Source organism: Topomyia yanbarensis, chromosome 3, assembly GCF_030247195.1.
Source record: "Topomyia yanbarensis strain Yona2022 chromosome 3, ASM3024719v1, whole genome shotgun sequence".
Lineage (NCBI taxonomy): Eukaryota > Metazoa > Arthropoda > Insecta > Diptera > Culicidae > Topomyia > Topomyia yanbarensis.
In genome coordinates this window covers 100,593,306-100,609,753 of record NC_080672.1, presented here as the reverse complement: position 1 = coordinate 100,609,753, position 16,448 = coordinate 100,593,306, and the positions used below count along the sequence as shown (strand labels likewise).

The 16,448-nt window shown below is 38.3% G+C and overlaps 1 protein-coding gene across 1 annotated transcript in view; it reads right to left on the bottom strand.

Annotated features, from left to right (window-relative positions):
• Positions 1–3,743: 3,743 nt before the first annotated feature.
• LOC131694050 (protein jim lovell) overlaps positions 3,744–16,448 on the bottom strand; it is a 131,090-nt gene continuing 118,385 nt past the window's right edge. Inside the window, exon 4 of the mRNA XM_058982406.1 lies at positions 3,744–15,050. Within this exon, the coding sequence (XP_058838389.1) occupies positions 14,332–15,050 (719 nt within the window). The 3' untranslated portion in view covers positions 3,744–14,331. The remainder of the gene's footprint in view (positions 15,051–16,448) is intronic.

Here is a 16,448-nt window from a genome sequence, read left to right as displayed (position 1 = left end):
TTTTGTAGTTGTGTCATGTGAAATTCCTCCACAAGAGTTAGGATCAGGCCGTTCCCAATATATGAGCTCGAATAAGAAGCCACCAATATATAGGCCTTTTCAAGACCGTCTCGTTGAGTGAAAGTTGATAGTTTTTTGGATTTGAATAGTGAAATTGTTGAATGTAACTCCAGCTCCGAACCTGTCGTATACGCATCGTTAAATGAATTCAAATGGAAACCGAAAGCATTCCTTGGAGAGTTTCGAATGGCTATTACCGGCGTAAGTTAGTAACGGTAATTCCATTTGCATTGAAATTTTCAAAACAAGCGAAAATAAAAGTAGTAAAGGTTTTGAATTGAAGGAAGAAATACCAATTTAAATACCAATAAAAATTTGGATCAGAAAAGTTACCTGCTTTGGAATAAAACCACAGACTAACAGACATAACACTATGAGGAAATTTCAAAATATCGATTTGCCAAATTAACTAGAACACTAGCGCTATCTTTTATACGCGGTCCCTACCACTAATTTGCAAAAGGGTCATCCCTTAGGCTCGGGAACAATTTTTCACTGGTTCACTGGTGGTCTATCCCCCGTATGCTTGCGCATATACCAGTAGCGCCATAATCTCAAATGCGGCCACAGTCCCAACTAAAAATTTATTTAAAATGATCGTTAAAGCAGGCGAAGAATTGTTTTCGACTGTTATGTCTGTTAGTCTGTGGTAAAACACTTCTACCATTTCTATTTTCCTTCTTCAACCTGTAAGTCGGACAATCTGATTCATCACTTCGTTTCCTGTTTACAAAACTCCAATGACGAGTCAAAATGCATTTCTCAAAAACCAACAATAGCCAAACAAATTTTATCAATTAGTTTTATTTCAGTTTCATAATTGTTCATATAACAGTAAATATCAATAAGTGCCAAATATTTTTCTTACAATTTTCACCTTATTTAGATTTATAATTTTCGTTCTTATGCTAAAATTACGTTTTTTGTGTTTTTTTGCCTTTTTTCTGACTTTTTCATACCGTTTTTTGTTGTTTTGTTTGCCTTTCAACTTACTTTCTGCCGAATTATTTTACAATTTTGATAGATCTGTTACTATAAAAATTATATTCCTTAGGTACAAAAATCATCGCACGTGACTTGAAAACAGTTAAAATCAATTCGTCCAAACCAAAAGGTGGAATTTCATAAACACACAATTTTTCTCCGTTGGTTTGACAACAGCGTGCACACTTACTGCTTACTCTCCAATCAGCCCAATCGTTTTATTTTGGTTTTTACTCTTTTTCTTTAAATAATTGTGCCTAAATAACAGTTATTTTTCTTTCATTTGCCTAAATTGCATTTATTATTTTTGTTCGTTTTACGTCCAAGTCGTTATTGGATTTACCGCGTCTTTTCAGTTTAGTTTTCTTAATATTTTTCACTCATTACATTTTTTGTGTTTTGCGTGTGTGTGTGTTTTTTTCACTTCTGCCAAAGTGTATCTTTTACATATTATTTACTGCTAACTTACCAAAACTCTCGTCTCTATTTACAAACGGCGATACGGTCTAGAACAAAGTATAAATCAAAACGAAAGAATTCAAAAATGTCAACTGAGCTTCGACAAAAAAACCTGAAATTACTTTGATTATAATATTAACAGTACAAGTTGATATCACATATCGAAAAATTACATTTTACAAATATTTACTGTCCATTTGCTCTTCTTCTGTTCTCGGCTTTGTGACTGTCCACCTACGGTACGGTCGTTCCACAAGTGACCGTCAGTTAATAAACCAATCCTTAGACCGCTTTTGTTGCGTGTCTTTTGTTTCTCTTTATCATTCATTCATTAGTGTTTACAATGCAATACTAATTCTATTTTTTCATCCATTGTGTAGTTCAAGATGACTTTTGTTTTACTTGTTTTGTTTGTTTCAATTTGTTTTGTTTCGTTTAATGTATATGAAATTCAATAGATTACCCTGTTTTATTCATTCCGTTTTTTTTTTCATTTGATGAGCAGCTGTTTAATTTGTCGTTTTGTAGAAACAGATAATGTAAACAAAACCGTGTCAAACGGATAAACGGGGTGGTGCGCTGATTAGGGGGGAGGGGTCATATGGTTTGCTATTATAGTAGTTCCTGTTGTTTGCGGTTGAAGTCCGATTGTCTATTGCTGCAAATGGTTTGCTGAGGTTGTCGGGAGAAGATTAGCAATTGTTTCAACGGAGGTGAACGAGAAAATAACCATTATGTGGAACGGAATTCGGGTTCGTTTCCTGAAGAAGCAACACACAACAGGGTGCGCTGAAACGAAACTTCTAAACAACGGAAGTTTTGTTCCTATTATTGTAACTACGTTATTTTGTACATGTGGTTTACAGAATTATTTAATTTAGCCTATTACTTTACTTGTTCACTTTCCAATTTGGAATATGACGTTTCAAGACCTGTTTCGTTTAAGATTTTAATTTGTTCGTCCATCGTCGTGGATGAAGCAGATTTTAAATTTGGTGCACTGTTTACGCATTTGCACAAACCAATACAGCTTATCCGTTATCTTGTGTTTGTTCTGTTTTGATTAGATTCTGAGATAATTTGAACAGAGTGACATCTAGATCTCAAATCGTATACTAGGCAAAAAACATTTCTGTCGGTGAGATTTTCTACACGAAACGAAGTGAGGTTCGACGTTTTATCGTTAACAAAAAAAACTTCACTAACTTGGCTTCTTGGTTAGTTGGTTTCACGACACTCAGTTGTAGATTATTTTTTTGTACATCGCTTAATGTTATAATTTTCTTTGTTTGCTCTTTATAAATTGAATTTACAGCCGAAACAAACCGCTGAAACGTTTTTTTGCAAAATGACGTGCAGAAAATACCAGAAGTTGAAATTTGATAATCGTGCAAAAAGTTAACAAAATGATATAAGGTAGATGTTCTACATTCATACTGCCATGTTGAAAACTTTCCCCTTTTTTCAGCGTTAATTAATGCACTATTGTTTAAACTGTGGTTGCAGTAATTGTATATCGGTTGTTGTGTTTCACTGTAAATAATAAAAATATATGGTTTGGCTCTATTGGTAAGTTTCTGATTTATCACTGACGTCTGGCCGCCTCTGTCTTATGCTTCTGGTAGTGTATTTATTTTAATGTCCTTGGCGTTTGAAATAATCCTGACACTCTGTAGTTATTAGGACCTGGCACACAAACTAATAACAAAATGCTTCCATGTCTATTGTAGTTGTTGTTATGTATAAAATCGTTAATCGTTTAAATAAAGTGTCCTTGCATTCTAGGAGATCTATTGCATAGCTTCTATCTCGTTCAGTTCTTTCCAATTTGTTTTGCAAACCATTTTAGCCTTTAAAGGCCGTTTGTATTATCCTATTATATATTATTAGCGATTATCCTGTTATTTGTTGAATTTTTAAACATGAACAATTATTTTTTTATAAACTAAACAGAAAATTTTCGATCCGTGGGATGGGTTTGAAATGTTCTGGGGATAGTTTATTATATGCCTCACTATGTGTGCTACGTTCCGGTGACAAAATTAACCATTACCTTTGACAGATATCTTAGACCTTATCGGGGCTGTAATTTATGACGAATAACGCCATGACACTAGCGCGTGAAATCACTTCGAAGTACTTTTATAACTTGAATCGCAAGTGGCATCATGACCGATTATTTTCGAATAACTGCATTAAACTATCGAAAATCGATATTTTTATGGTTTTCGCGAGTTCGATGAAAGAACTAATATTAAAAAAAATTCTTTGGATTTTAGTATAATAATTCCCTAAAAGCTCAGCAAACCGGTCTCGATGTACGATCTCAATATTCACCAAAAATGTCAGGTCGAACAAAAGTAAATACAATTCACCAAAAATGCCAGGTCGAACAAAGATAAATACAGTTTAATACATCAAAACAGAAATTCAAAATGTGATTTGCGTGTGTATGCGTCAAATTCATGCGAGAAACTAGCTGCCAACTAAACAACGGCATTTATTCGACAGGAGTGCAAAATAAACGCCAAAAAGGATGGCTCACAATGTCCTTCTCTTAATTTCGATTCCAATATTTCTCAGAATTCTGATGGAATCTCTCTTAGGATTCCATTAAAATTTGAATTTCGGAAGCTCATTTTTTGATACTTTACTAATGTGTTGAATACTTCAGATTATACCGTTCATGTAATCCGCTCTAATTTTAGGGAACAGATTTCTCCATTTTGTGTTAGTTTCAGTTAATCAGATAGACACAATTCATGGTAAGTTTTTCTTAGACGGAATATTTGGCAATCTTTTATGAAAGACTACCGCGTGTACTTGCCCGCACAGCAAGTTGAGACCGACGGTGCGACCACCGATTCGAGTTTGTTATGCAAGGGACCTACTGAAGAACGGGGTTGGCTGTGTGACAATTGCGCGGAGAATCGCAAGAATGACTCATGCATTTGTTGCATTAGGTATGCTAAAAAGTATGCCTATTCTGGGCCGAGCTCATATGGTAAATTATGATAAATTTAAAGTATCCGCTTAAAATACGCTCTAAGCACTCTTTCGCAGAAACACTAAAAAGATTATGCTTTCTTGGTACAGGAAGAGGGTCACTCTGACGGTCCTCCTGTGTGGATATTTTTTTCTGCGTCTGAAACCCACAAGCAGATGGGATTCCTTGAAAAAGACGGCTTAAAATTTTCTCTTGGCTTGGCGTCAAACATAACAGCTAGATGAAACTCTGATACAAAGCCTTAGCAAACAGTCCCTGGTCTTAGAAGTTTGAGATCAAAAAAATAGTTTCCAGCGCTCCCAGGAACACCAAAAATCTCATGTGACATTTCAAACAAATTGATTCTCAGTGTAGTGTCCTCTGTCTTATGTGTACCTGAAATGGCACTGGTTCTACGTTAGACACCGGCAACGACTTCAATTCTCATGGTACGGCATGGGATTATCTTCTCGTCGGTCTAGTAATTGATTTAGTTTACTCCATGATCTTTGCCACAGTTTTTCAAAGCTGGTCATTACCTCATATTTATCCTATTTGTGTTTGTATGAAGCTGAGAAAACGAGCCATAAAATTTTCAATAATTTTCGCTATTTTTAATTTGAAGTTTCTGCAGGTGAAATTTTTATTGCCGTGTAACTGAAATACGTTCGTTATGTGTTCGTTTATCCACATTACATTTGAGAACTTTATTATGAGTAAATCTGCATGGAACTGACAAGTCCGCGACGTGGTCTTTGGTAGTGTCTCAGCTTCGCGCATCCTTAATGTTTACACAGTGGCGGCGCTAGGCTTTTTGCCGCTCGGGGCAAAAACTTAAATTTGCCGCCTCTTAAATATTTCTGACTAACCAAACTATCTCATCAATGCAGTTTTCCGCGTATGTTGATGAAAATTGTTACAAAATAGTTAACAACAAGGATTACTTTGAAATTTATCTATTTTTTTTACACTGAATGTATTCGTTTTATGAAAACTAATTAAACAGAAATGAGATTTGCTCAAAACATTACTTGATGTTAAGATTCTTTGAAACTTGGTAGCGTCGCTATGAATTTCATTTGTTGGCAAATTTTTCATAAACACTTTATAATCTTGCCATTTTCTCGATAAAACATATATTGCACCTAAAAATAATGTATTGGGTTTTTTTGAATTCAACTTTCAATAAAGAAATGGATATATAGTACAAAAGCCCGGACCAAATTAAAAGGGCGGAACTCCCTTTGTTTTTTATCAATTTGGAATCAACAGAATAAAACGCATTCAAACTTGACCAAGTAGCCTTGTATCAGCATTACGTATTAATCACGGTGAGTAAAGTGAGGCTACAACTCTGTTCATAAGATCGCACTTGTGTTGTGTCCGACAGCTTACTCTTTTGCAGATTTTAATTCATGAAATTCCAGTACTCTTTCCCAAATTGAAAATCTGCAACTTAGTTACATCTTTGAATAATATCAAACATAACTTTTGGGGGGAAAAAACAGTGATCGGGGGCTTTTGGATTTCTTTAACCCAGTAACAGGCCGGCCGGGTACCCGCAAAACCGAAATACTCATAACTAGTGCATTTTTTATCCAATCTGGACACATTAGGATGTTTTAAATTCCGGAACTCAACCACTTTTAGAATCTGTAAAAATGCATCTGGTTCCCGGATATTCGAATTCCAATACTGGGAATTCCAATACTGGGAATTCCAATACTGTATTATAATATAATTGACCCTGCAACTCTCTTTTCGAAGCAGGTACCTGCAAGGCCGTGAGTGACCGTTTCGAGGTCAAATCGTTGTAAAATCCCGTAAAAATAAGAAAAAACCTTCCGAGACAATTCCAAGAATTTTGATACCTATAGAATTTTATTAGAATTTACAAATTGTTTCTCAGTACTAGAATATCCTTCCGGGAAACCGGATTAGCGGGAACCAGATGCATTCGCCGGGTTCAATTTCACTGATTCTAAAAATGGATGAATTCCTGAATTCAAAACATCCAAAAGTGATCTTAATCGATTAAAAATTGACATAGCTAAAAATATTTGAATTTTCGGGTACCCGGGTACCCTGTCAGCCTGTTTTCTTTATGTTGGACACACAACGGATAATATGTGGGCTACCGTCACCTTCTGTAGCGAAATGAGAAGCCTCCGACCAGATAGGAGGTTTGTGCAGGTGTAACAAGCCGTCCGGAAACACAGCTTTGCGTACGGATCGGATCAATTAAGTCATGTTACGAAAAAATAGTGCTATTGGCAATTTGGAACTGTAAGTCGCTTGGCTTCCAGGGGATCGACCGAATTCTGCACGACGAGCTGTAAACTCGACACTTCAGAACAGAAGGTGTGCAAAAGCGGGCATCGAGCAGCCACATTCTATCTGAGCATCGAGCTGGGTTTTATAGTGCTGGACAAGATTCGCCCACGCTTGATCAAGTAACAGCGAGAGAATGTGTGTAGTGAGGAGCAAAAGCCCGTTTCTTCAACTACCGTATCATCAACGTTCACTGCCCACACAAAGCGAGACTAGTGAACGATAATGATGCATTTTTGGCCAGACCAGAAGCTGTAACTACAGCTGATTCGACTACAGTTTTTAGGAGAAATAACAGAGGCGCCTAACGTTTATCGCGATTAATGAACAATGATAATCTCTAATAAATAATTAAATTATGTTGAGCAGCGTATGCCGCTCCCAATTTTTGCCGCTCGGGGCGGCTGCCCCATTCGCCCCCTCTCCCGTTAGCGCCGCCACTGTGTTTACATCAGTTTTCTATTTCAGCTCGACTTTCGTACAATAATTGAGTGTGTACCTGAAATGGCACTGACTTATTTTATAGTAAAAGATCCTCACTCATTTTATATAGCAGATCAAGATTCCAACGCCCCCCCAGGGTTGACGCGCTTGACGCTGGTGGCCTAAGACGATTTCGCTAGATTTTCAGAACAGCGTGCACTCAATGCACTAGCGCGACTGCCGGAAGGTTAAAGCCACTTTTGTTAAATCGATTAAAAAAAGTTAAAGTATGTCGAGACGTTCGGAAGAATTATTGCAAAATGTCTTGTTTACAACTTTGTGGAAGACACCTAATTTCTATCTCCTTCCGTTGAAAAGTTAGTGTTAGCGCCTTCTATGCGGTTAAATGTGGAACTAAAATATTCTAACCAAAATATGACTCATTATTTACTATAATTCTTCTGAACCCACCATTGAACTAAACCGATTACTTCACAAAAATGTTTAGTTCGTGCGAATTGAGTACTGATACATAACCATGCACTCCTAGGCCCCGTGCAAAACTGGCTTAGACATCACTTCGTTAAAAGTTTAATAACTTCTTTTATCAAAGCCAGATTGACTAGCAGTCTTCGACAAAGTTGTAGGTAGATATTATCTTTCTTATTTTCGCTTACATTAATAATACGATACATACAGTGCCACCTAGTGGCAAAAATTCGAGCTAGTGGGTTTTTTCCATGTAAGCCAGAAGATACTGCAACCACAATATTCACGGATTTCTTCTTGGTACTTCCTGCGCTACACCAACTTATCCCAACTATCCGTCAAATCCATTCCGGAACCGGTTCGAAATCCTGTATGCATTCAGTATGGAATCTGGCTCAAAGAAAATAACCAATTCTGACTCAATCGGTTGATGCATTTGAGCTGGAATACATACTGAATCCACTCAGAAGTCCGAACCGGTTCCGGAATGGTTTGACTGGGTAGAGGTATAACCACTGTCAATTCAGTCGAACTCAGCCACTAAAAAAAAAACATGCCGACAGTACGCACCAGGTGGAGATATACCAACTACCTTAAAAATGTTAACGATTTTTACACAAGTTGAATGCTGAAGATGGACGTCTGTTCTCTGTGCCCACCACGTTCACTCCAATCACGGGCCTGCACAACAATATATGGCATAAAAGCCGAACAACCCTCAGCCCCGCACTGGAACGGCCATCCCGGCCAGGATACCTGGACTCAACCCTCCCACTGGAGGGCCCTCTGCCACTCCCGGATCGGGTGTTGGAAAGGCTTCCCGCGGACGCAAACCACCATATACCAACTGACCCCCGTATATACCAGAAATTTCTCGTAAACCCTAAATAAACAAACAAACAACTTAATTCAAATGCAAATGCAAACCAATGGATAGACTTGATACAAGATTCATAATTGCTAATTAAAAGGTTTTGCAGCATATGAGTAGCAACAGAAGTTTTGGTGTAGCTCAAACAATCATTGAATATTTATCATTTTTCTATTTCGCAGAATCTCTTTTGAAGCAGAATTCAAACGTTTCAATATAGGGCTCCCGTTTCAAAATTTTCTGCCGGCATTTCACCCGATTTTTTAAACGTGAATATCTGCCGTTGTACTGAACGAAAAAATAAGATTATTACGCTATCTGATTGGAAATATGTACAAAAAAATTGTATCCAAATCTATAGGATGTACAATTACCAAAAATAGCGGAAATTATGGATTTTATGAAAGTAGTAATTATCTGATCCTTGATTGGTCGGTACAATTCAACCAAGTAGCGAGCGTTGCTGGGAATCGATAGTTTGTATTCTGACGTTGTAAGCGTAGCAGCTTCTGCGTTTCAAGTCAGCTCGCATTCTTCGGTGGTAGGTAATACACCACCATGACTGCCGCCGGGCGCTGATAGAATTTCATTCTAATGATGCACTGGCATGTCAGTTTCATGCACAGAAGATACAACGATGACACACCACACCACAGAAGAAGCAGAAAGTTCTTTCGTTTGAAGCTGAATAAAGAGGTTGGCGGTGGGGTGGTTTGGTGCGAGAGAGCCGCGCTCTGCTGCGCTTTACATTATATGTGGCGTCAGGTGCGTGTACAAATAAATTCAACACGGCGCGCGTTCCAGAGTGCACTGCGGTGTATACATTTAAGTGTGAACTTTTGGTTCGTTTTCTTCTGGCAAGCGGTAGTGCGGGTGTGACTGACGATTGGATAAGCACTGGTTGTTTCGTTGTGTAAAGGAGATGGTGTTGGCTTAATGGATGCTTATGTTATGACTTTCTGTTTAAGACTTGATACGAGTTACTTCGTAAAGCTTATTTACGAGTTTATTTGGCTTTTGTACATTACCCGGGGAAACATAAAATATTCGGTTCTCGGGGAAAACTGGGTAAAGGTTTTACGTATCATGAATGTTTAAACACAGTTCAATAACGATTCGTATAACCAGATTAATTGTATAACAGGTTTATGCATGGCGGGATTTTTACATCCACCTTAAGGCCGGTTTAGTTTATATGCGGCTAGATGACGCAATGTGCATTTACGTATTATCGCAACTCAACAAATGAAAAGCTCCATTGAAAGTAATGTTCTAGTACTGCAGAGTTTTTGCGAAATTCCACTCTAAGAAACCTGCTTGGTTAAGTTTAGAATATATTATTATTTAAAAATAGATGTGGTGAAACGCGCCCATTAAGGAAATATGATCATAGCTTAGCTATAGAGAGGGGGAGAATTTAATAAATATCATTCATCTAACATTTTCCCTTGTAATCGCAATCGTAACGCTTTGCAATATGTTCAAAAACATGTAAAATATGCAATGTCTCAACATCATTATAAATTACACTTTTAAAAACGGGCAGGGCAAAACGAACTTGTGCAAGGGTAAACTTTGCCACACCAAGGAGTTATAATTCACTACAACAACAGGACAGAAAGCTCGTTGGACAAACACTTAATCATCAGAATCGGCATCTCACCCGCAATTTTGATGCGGAATCTATCCCAATTGTAGGGGAGAGATGCCACACGACGACATTTTTCTCTGAAATTTTGGATGATTGTACTCATGATCAGAATGCCTTCTAAAAGGCCCCAGATATTCAACCGATACATGATTTGCCAAATAAAAATCGAACAATTGAAAAAAACGAAATTTTAATGTAATACTGAAAATTTTTCGATGCTTCGTGATGCAACTGGATGCACATAATCAATAATAAAATTTTCGTGAGTTAATAATGATTATTTTACATCTCCAGTGTTGTAATTCTTCGAAAGACAATCTCACAATATCATATTACCGTATAAAAGTGACCCCATACACGAGATACAGAGAGCGCGACATCTCTCCCGAAATTACCCTATTAGGGTACGATTTTCTCCATTCACAGTTTTGCAGGCATTTCAAAATATTTACAGACTTTTTAAAATTCCGCTGCAGATATGACACAAAAGTACCTGGCATCCCTGCAGAGAATGGAAATATCTGTCCATGTGCCCAGCCCAAAGTCCTTATATAGGAAGGTCCTAGCATGCGTCAAAAAAAAAACTGCCGCTGTACTCGTATATGTGACAGTTTCTGCGGCGATTGATAGCGTCTACGTTATCAATACCACGTTTTAATAGCTGTTCACTACCACTAACAGTCTTGACGCGTGCTAGAACCTTGTTAAGAGGGACTTCGGATCCGGCCATCACACTTAAGTTTACTAGGCGCGCGGGAAAGTTTCGTTTGGATTGAATTGTTTTATGGATGTTACAACAGCCATGCTTACTAGAGTGACAGGAAAAAATGACCCCTATCGGCCCACCCCTGAGTCGATTCCTAGTCCCACCAATAATACCTGCATCAAATTTGAAGCTAATCGGACAAGTCTAACTACCGGACCAACGTGCTTGAAGTTTGTATGGGATTTTTCATCAATTTACATGGAACCACTAGTTGGTATTTTCGCCGATAGGTGGCACTGTATGCATCGTATTATCACTGTAAGTGAAAATAAGATAAATAATTTAGTTGGCTACAACTGTGTCGAAGACTGCTAGTCAATCGCGGGACTAGAGTACTGATACACATCCATGCACTGCTAGGCCCTATGCAAAACTGACTCACGCATCACTTCGTTAAATGTTTAATAACTTCTTTTAACAAAGCCGGATTGATTAACAGTCTTCGACAAAGTTGTTGACAATTAAAATATCTTTCTTAATTTCACTTATAGTGATAGTACAATGCATACAGTGCCACCTAACGAAAATACGTGGGTTTTCTCCATGTAAACTGTTGAAAAATCCCATACAAACTTCAGGCACGTTGGTCCGGTAGTTAGACTTGTCCGATTAGCTTCAAATTTAGTGCAAGTACTTCTGGTGGGATTAGGAATCGACTCAGGGTTGGGCCGATTGAGTTTTCAACAATTCATCATTTTTCTGGGCAGTTTAATGCTTACCTGCGCAAACAAGAACTCGTAAACCGCAAATTCTCGTACCATTCGTTGCACCATTCTTTTTTTACGTTGTCGAGTTTGTTTGTTCGAAACCATTCGAAATTTAAATTTCAGAATATTTTCCTGCGGTAAGTTTGCTTCGGTTTATGTTTTATGTTGACGCTGATTTTCTTACAATCATTAAATAAAAACTGCTTTAATAAAATAGGAAATTATTGGTTGTACTTTTAACATCCACTATTTATGAACAACAGACTCAAACCCACCCACCGGATCGACCATTCGAACACAAAACAGTGTCTATTGCGCTGGAAACAAAAACCCCTATTTGGCTTCTATTGTAAGTTTGCTGGTTTTGATTCGCAGGTAATCCAGTTGTATACCAATATTTGTAACTATGTGTGTATGTGGTATGGTTGAGGAACTATTGTTTTGTGGTTTCATTTTGCTTCCGTTTCCTTTTCTCTGCTTCGCGTTTAGGACAGAAGCCGCAGAATTGTAAGTAGAAATGTCAAAATTCAACAAACCAACCTGTTTGCGTTATTCTGTAAAATATAGTCTATTGTTTTCATCTGTAGTTTCGCTTTTAGTTTATTCTGCAAGTTTTCAATTATAAATCTTCTGCTTAACTTTTTGCATCTTGTCTTATTAATAGCTTGAGGTACTGAAACAGATCGGCTGTCGATGAGTAAAAGTAAACAAGGTAAACGGAAAGGCAAACGCCTAAATGTAGTCATTTGACGAAAGCTTTGCTCAATCTGTTTGCCCTACTAGCCGCCAATAAGTTCTAATAGCGTTCTAATAACTCAAGGATTCTGGCTTGCAAACCGATGTATGTCCTGACTGGTTCCGTCAGTACTAGTAACCTATGTAATGCGAGTTAAAATTAGTTCCATTCAGTTTTACTTATTACTGCGATTTTTGTTTTGGTTTTTTTTCGTTTTGGTTAGATGCTATCTAGCCTCACGTCATTCTCTAATGTTACACTGTTACGACTCTAACACGGTCGAACCTGTTCATCTTTATTTTTTCTTCTGCTGTTTGTTTTTACTCCGTTTGTTGTTCTGGTTGGTATTGAATACATAAAAAAATAAAGTTTTAAGATTGGCCTTTCAACTTACGCTTGGCTGTTTGGATGTGTCAATCTTACTTAACGAAATAACGGAACAAAAACAGGGCTTGTTCAGTCTTTCATTGATTCTGGCTGTTGGGTGTACGTGTGGGATCGTGAAATAAAATAGAAATAAAACAGAAAAAGAAAATAATTTCATGTAAAAATTGCTGTATTTATTTGATTAATACTGTATCGTTTGTTGGTTCCCGTTGCTTCTTCTTGGAAGTACGCTGGTGTGCGGAAAACTAAAATATACAACATATATATAAAAAATACCATTCTAGAGTTTGTATGTGTAGACCGAAAATAATACTAAATAACTATTAGAAGGAGAGGGGCGTGGATTGCCGGTAAAATAAAGTCTAGCTTTAACAAAAATAGAAATTATACTACTCAAAATAAAATACTGTGTGCATAACTGCTCTCGCGATAACAGCACTATGATTCACTTAGTTATGATTTATAAATAAATTAGCTATTGTAGTAGTATTTATGTGTCTGTTTACCACCTCTATTTTTTTCTGTTTTGCTGTATACTCACTTAGATCTGTTGTGTTGCATTCTGCTTAGTTCACTGTAAATGGATTTTAAAACTTATACTTTAACTTATATACTCAGGAAGCACGTTTGTTCATCTCTTAATTAGTAGTTCTATTGTTTTGTTTGTATTCCATCTGAAGGACTGCACAGTTTTGTTTTTGCTGAAGAAAAATCATAACATCTCGCTCGGTCAGTTTAGCTGAGTTTGTATCATTTGCATTCGTTTGGCTCTCGCAAGTAGAATGGAAAAAAAACCTAATTTGTATCCCATAAAGCACCATCTCGCAGAACTAATTCGCGTCGTGTTCCGGAAAAAAAACTTATCATAAACTAATTGCTGTGATTCTAATTGTATTCACACTCTCGTCGTCTTATCAATTTTCAAATATAAATATTGCCCCGAATTTGTTTGCGTGTGTGCTACTTATTAGAAGCTTATCAGAAAATAAAATAGTTTTCAACTTAGTAGGATAGAATTTGCGTTAAAATAAAATATTGCATTTGTTCTACTATAACATTGCTTTAAATAATGATTCAACTAATATACTCAAAATATAAAACAAACATATTTAGGAATCGTTCAAATAAAAACCCTAACACTATCACGTTCGTTTGTTGCTCGGTTCATCTAGCTTTCGTTTCGTTAGGTGGTGAAGCTTTTTGCAGCCGCCGAACGAAGCTTTATCGACGAACAGCGGCTATCGTTAGCCGAGACGCCAACCGAGTCGCCGCTTGACGTGTTCGTCTTTTGTTTTTTTCTTCTCGTCAATATCACACAGCCGAAGATAGTTTTTGAATTGCTTACGCTCTTTCACTTCCATTCTCTCGCAGTTGTTCATTATTTCGGTTTTACCTTACACTCGCTCGTTTCCCGCACTTTCTCAACCTACCCACTTGGGATACCGTGGCATTGCCTTGAGGCGGTCAAGAAAGTATAAATATTAGTCCTGTCCGTTCTGGTGGTAGATTTCCCTTCGACTGTCGCCCGGATGACCACCCGGTCCACTATCAGTCCGGTCAGACCCGGAAATGGACGATCGGTTCAGTGCCAGTGGCTGCGGGTAGTCATCATCCATGGACTGCTTGGATCGGTCACTTTTGCAGTCCTCGTCGATGCCCATCGCCAGCTGATGATGTGGCCCATGTCGGTCCGGTGGCAGCAGATTCAGCATACTCAGCGGGAGACCAGGAAAACCACCGGGGAAATCGGGATAGAATCCCGGCGGGAACGGGTTGAACAGGGGATTAGGGCTTCCCAGGAGGTCCGGCTCCGAAGACGCCGAGCGAGGTCCACGCTGATCCGATCCACCACCGGTTCGTCCCTCGTTCGGTCCACCGTTACCCGGATGGTGAGGCATATCCTTATCGGAACCATCCTTTTTATCTTTGTTGTTGTTATTGTTCATGCCCATCTGAAGCAGTTCAATCGGTGGACCGCTTATGCAATCCTTCCGCAGCTGCTCCAGTTTCAAGCTCTTGCCATATTTGCCCCGGACGTACATCAGCAGGGAATTGTACGGGATGCCAAAGATCCGCGATGCCTGGCTGGTGGTCATTTTTTTGTTCCACACATGCTGCAGGGCTTCCGTTAGTTCCGCGTTCGTCCATGATCGGGGTGGACCTCCGCGTGGAGCCGAGTGCTGTCCTTTCGGTCGATTCACTGTGGATTGAAGAGAGAGAGAGGAAAAATGATTAGATGAGTTGCCTTTCGATTCGAAGGGTATGATTAGACAGGTCAGTAGAGCCAAGGAGAGCGGGGTCATCGTCATTGGAGGGAATGAATCACGATCGCATAGCCCTCCCGCTGCCTGGGTTGGTCTTGAGTGAGGCTGATATTTTTTCTCCTAACATGCAAAGCGATGATTATCGCTGACTATGGCCGAGAAGATTTGATTTCAACCAGTTTGAAATAATCGTAAGATTGAGAAGAACTAAGAAACTATACTCCGATGTAGGTTACTGACTGTTGGTGAAAACATCATGGGAAATGATATCTTTGCAGGGGTGATTGATTGTGTGGCAAAATATTGTATTGCTACCAGTTTTCTTCTGAGACGACGAATCCAATGTAGCAGCGTATGAATTGTGCTCTGATAATCAAGTGCGTTCAAGTGTGCTCAGTGTTTATGTTTTATATATTTAGTGAATCTGTCAATCTGTCAATTTGTCAATCTGTCAGTCTGTCAATCTGTCAATCTGTCAATCTGTCAATCTGTCAATCTGTCAATCAATCTGTCAATCTGTCAATTTGTCAATTTGTCAGTTTGTCAATCTGTCAATCTGTCAGTGGCGGATCCAGGGGGAGGGTCTTGGGGGTCCGGACCCCCTCCGAAAATTTTAAACTTGTTGAGAAATTTTGAATTAGTTTAAATTTTATATTAGTTTCAAACTTAGAATCATTTCAAACCAAATTTGATCACAAATACTGATTTTCATTAAATGAGGTTTTGACGCATAACGTATTGTACAACGTTCATTCCAAAATAAAAATTTCGGACCCCTCCCGAAATTTTTTTCTGGATCCGCTCCTGCAATCTGTCAATCAGTCAATCTGTCAATCTGTCAATTTAAGAATCTGTCAATCTGTCGATTTGTCAATGTCAATTTGTCAAACTGTCAATTTGAGAATTTGTCAATTTGTCTATCAATTTTTTAATCTTTCAATTTGTAAAGATTCGAATCGACATGTTAAATTAAAAATTTTACGGAAAATTCCGAAGCAAATCGATTGACGCCAGTCAGCTGAACCAACTCGAGACAAATTTCTATAAAAACGATTTAAACGCAGCAGCCAAAGGTTATCATCCGAAATTAAATTACAACCACGATGCGATCTAACCAATTCTGCCATTTGAACCGTACCAGCTTCGCAAAACCCTGCCCGTCGACCCCTCGCAATAATTAATACGATCAACTAATTCGATGCTTGTTCATCCTAATTGGACAATTTGACTACTTTCTTTCGATGATGCTGCTGTTGCTGGCTGCTGCGCGGGTTGCGGGAGTCGATACCCCGCTCCGGCCACCCCGAACCCAGTTGGACCGAAACGAGGAAGAT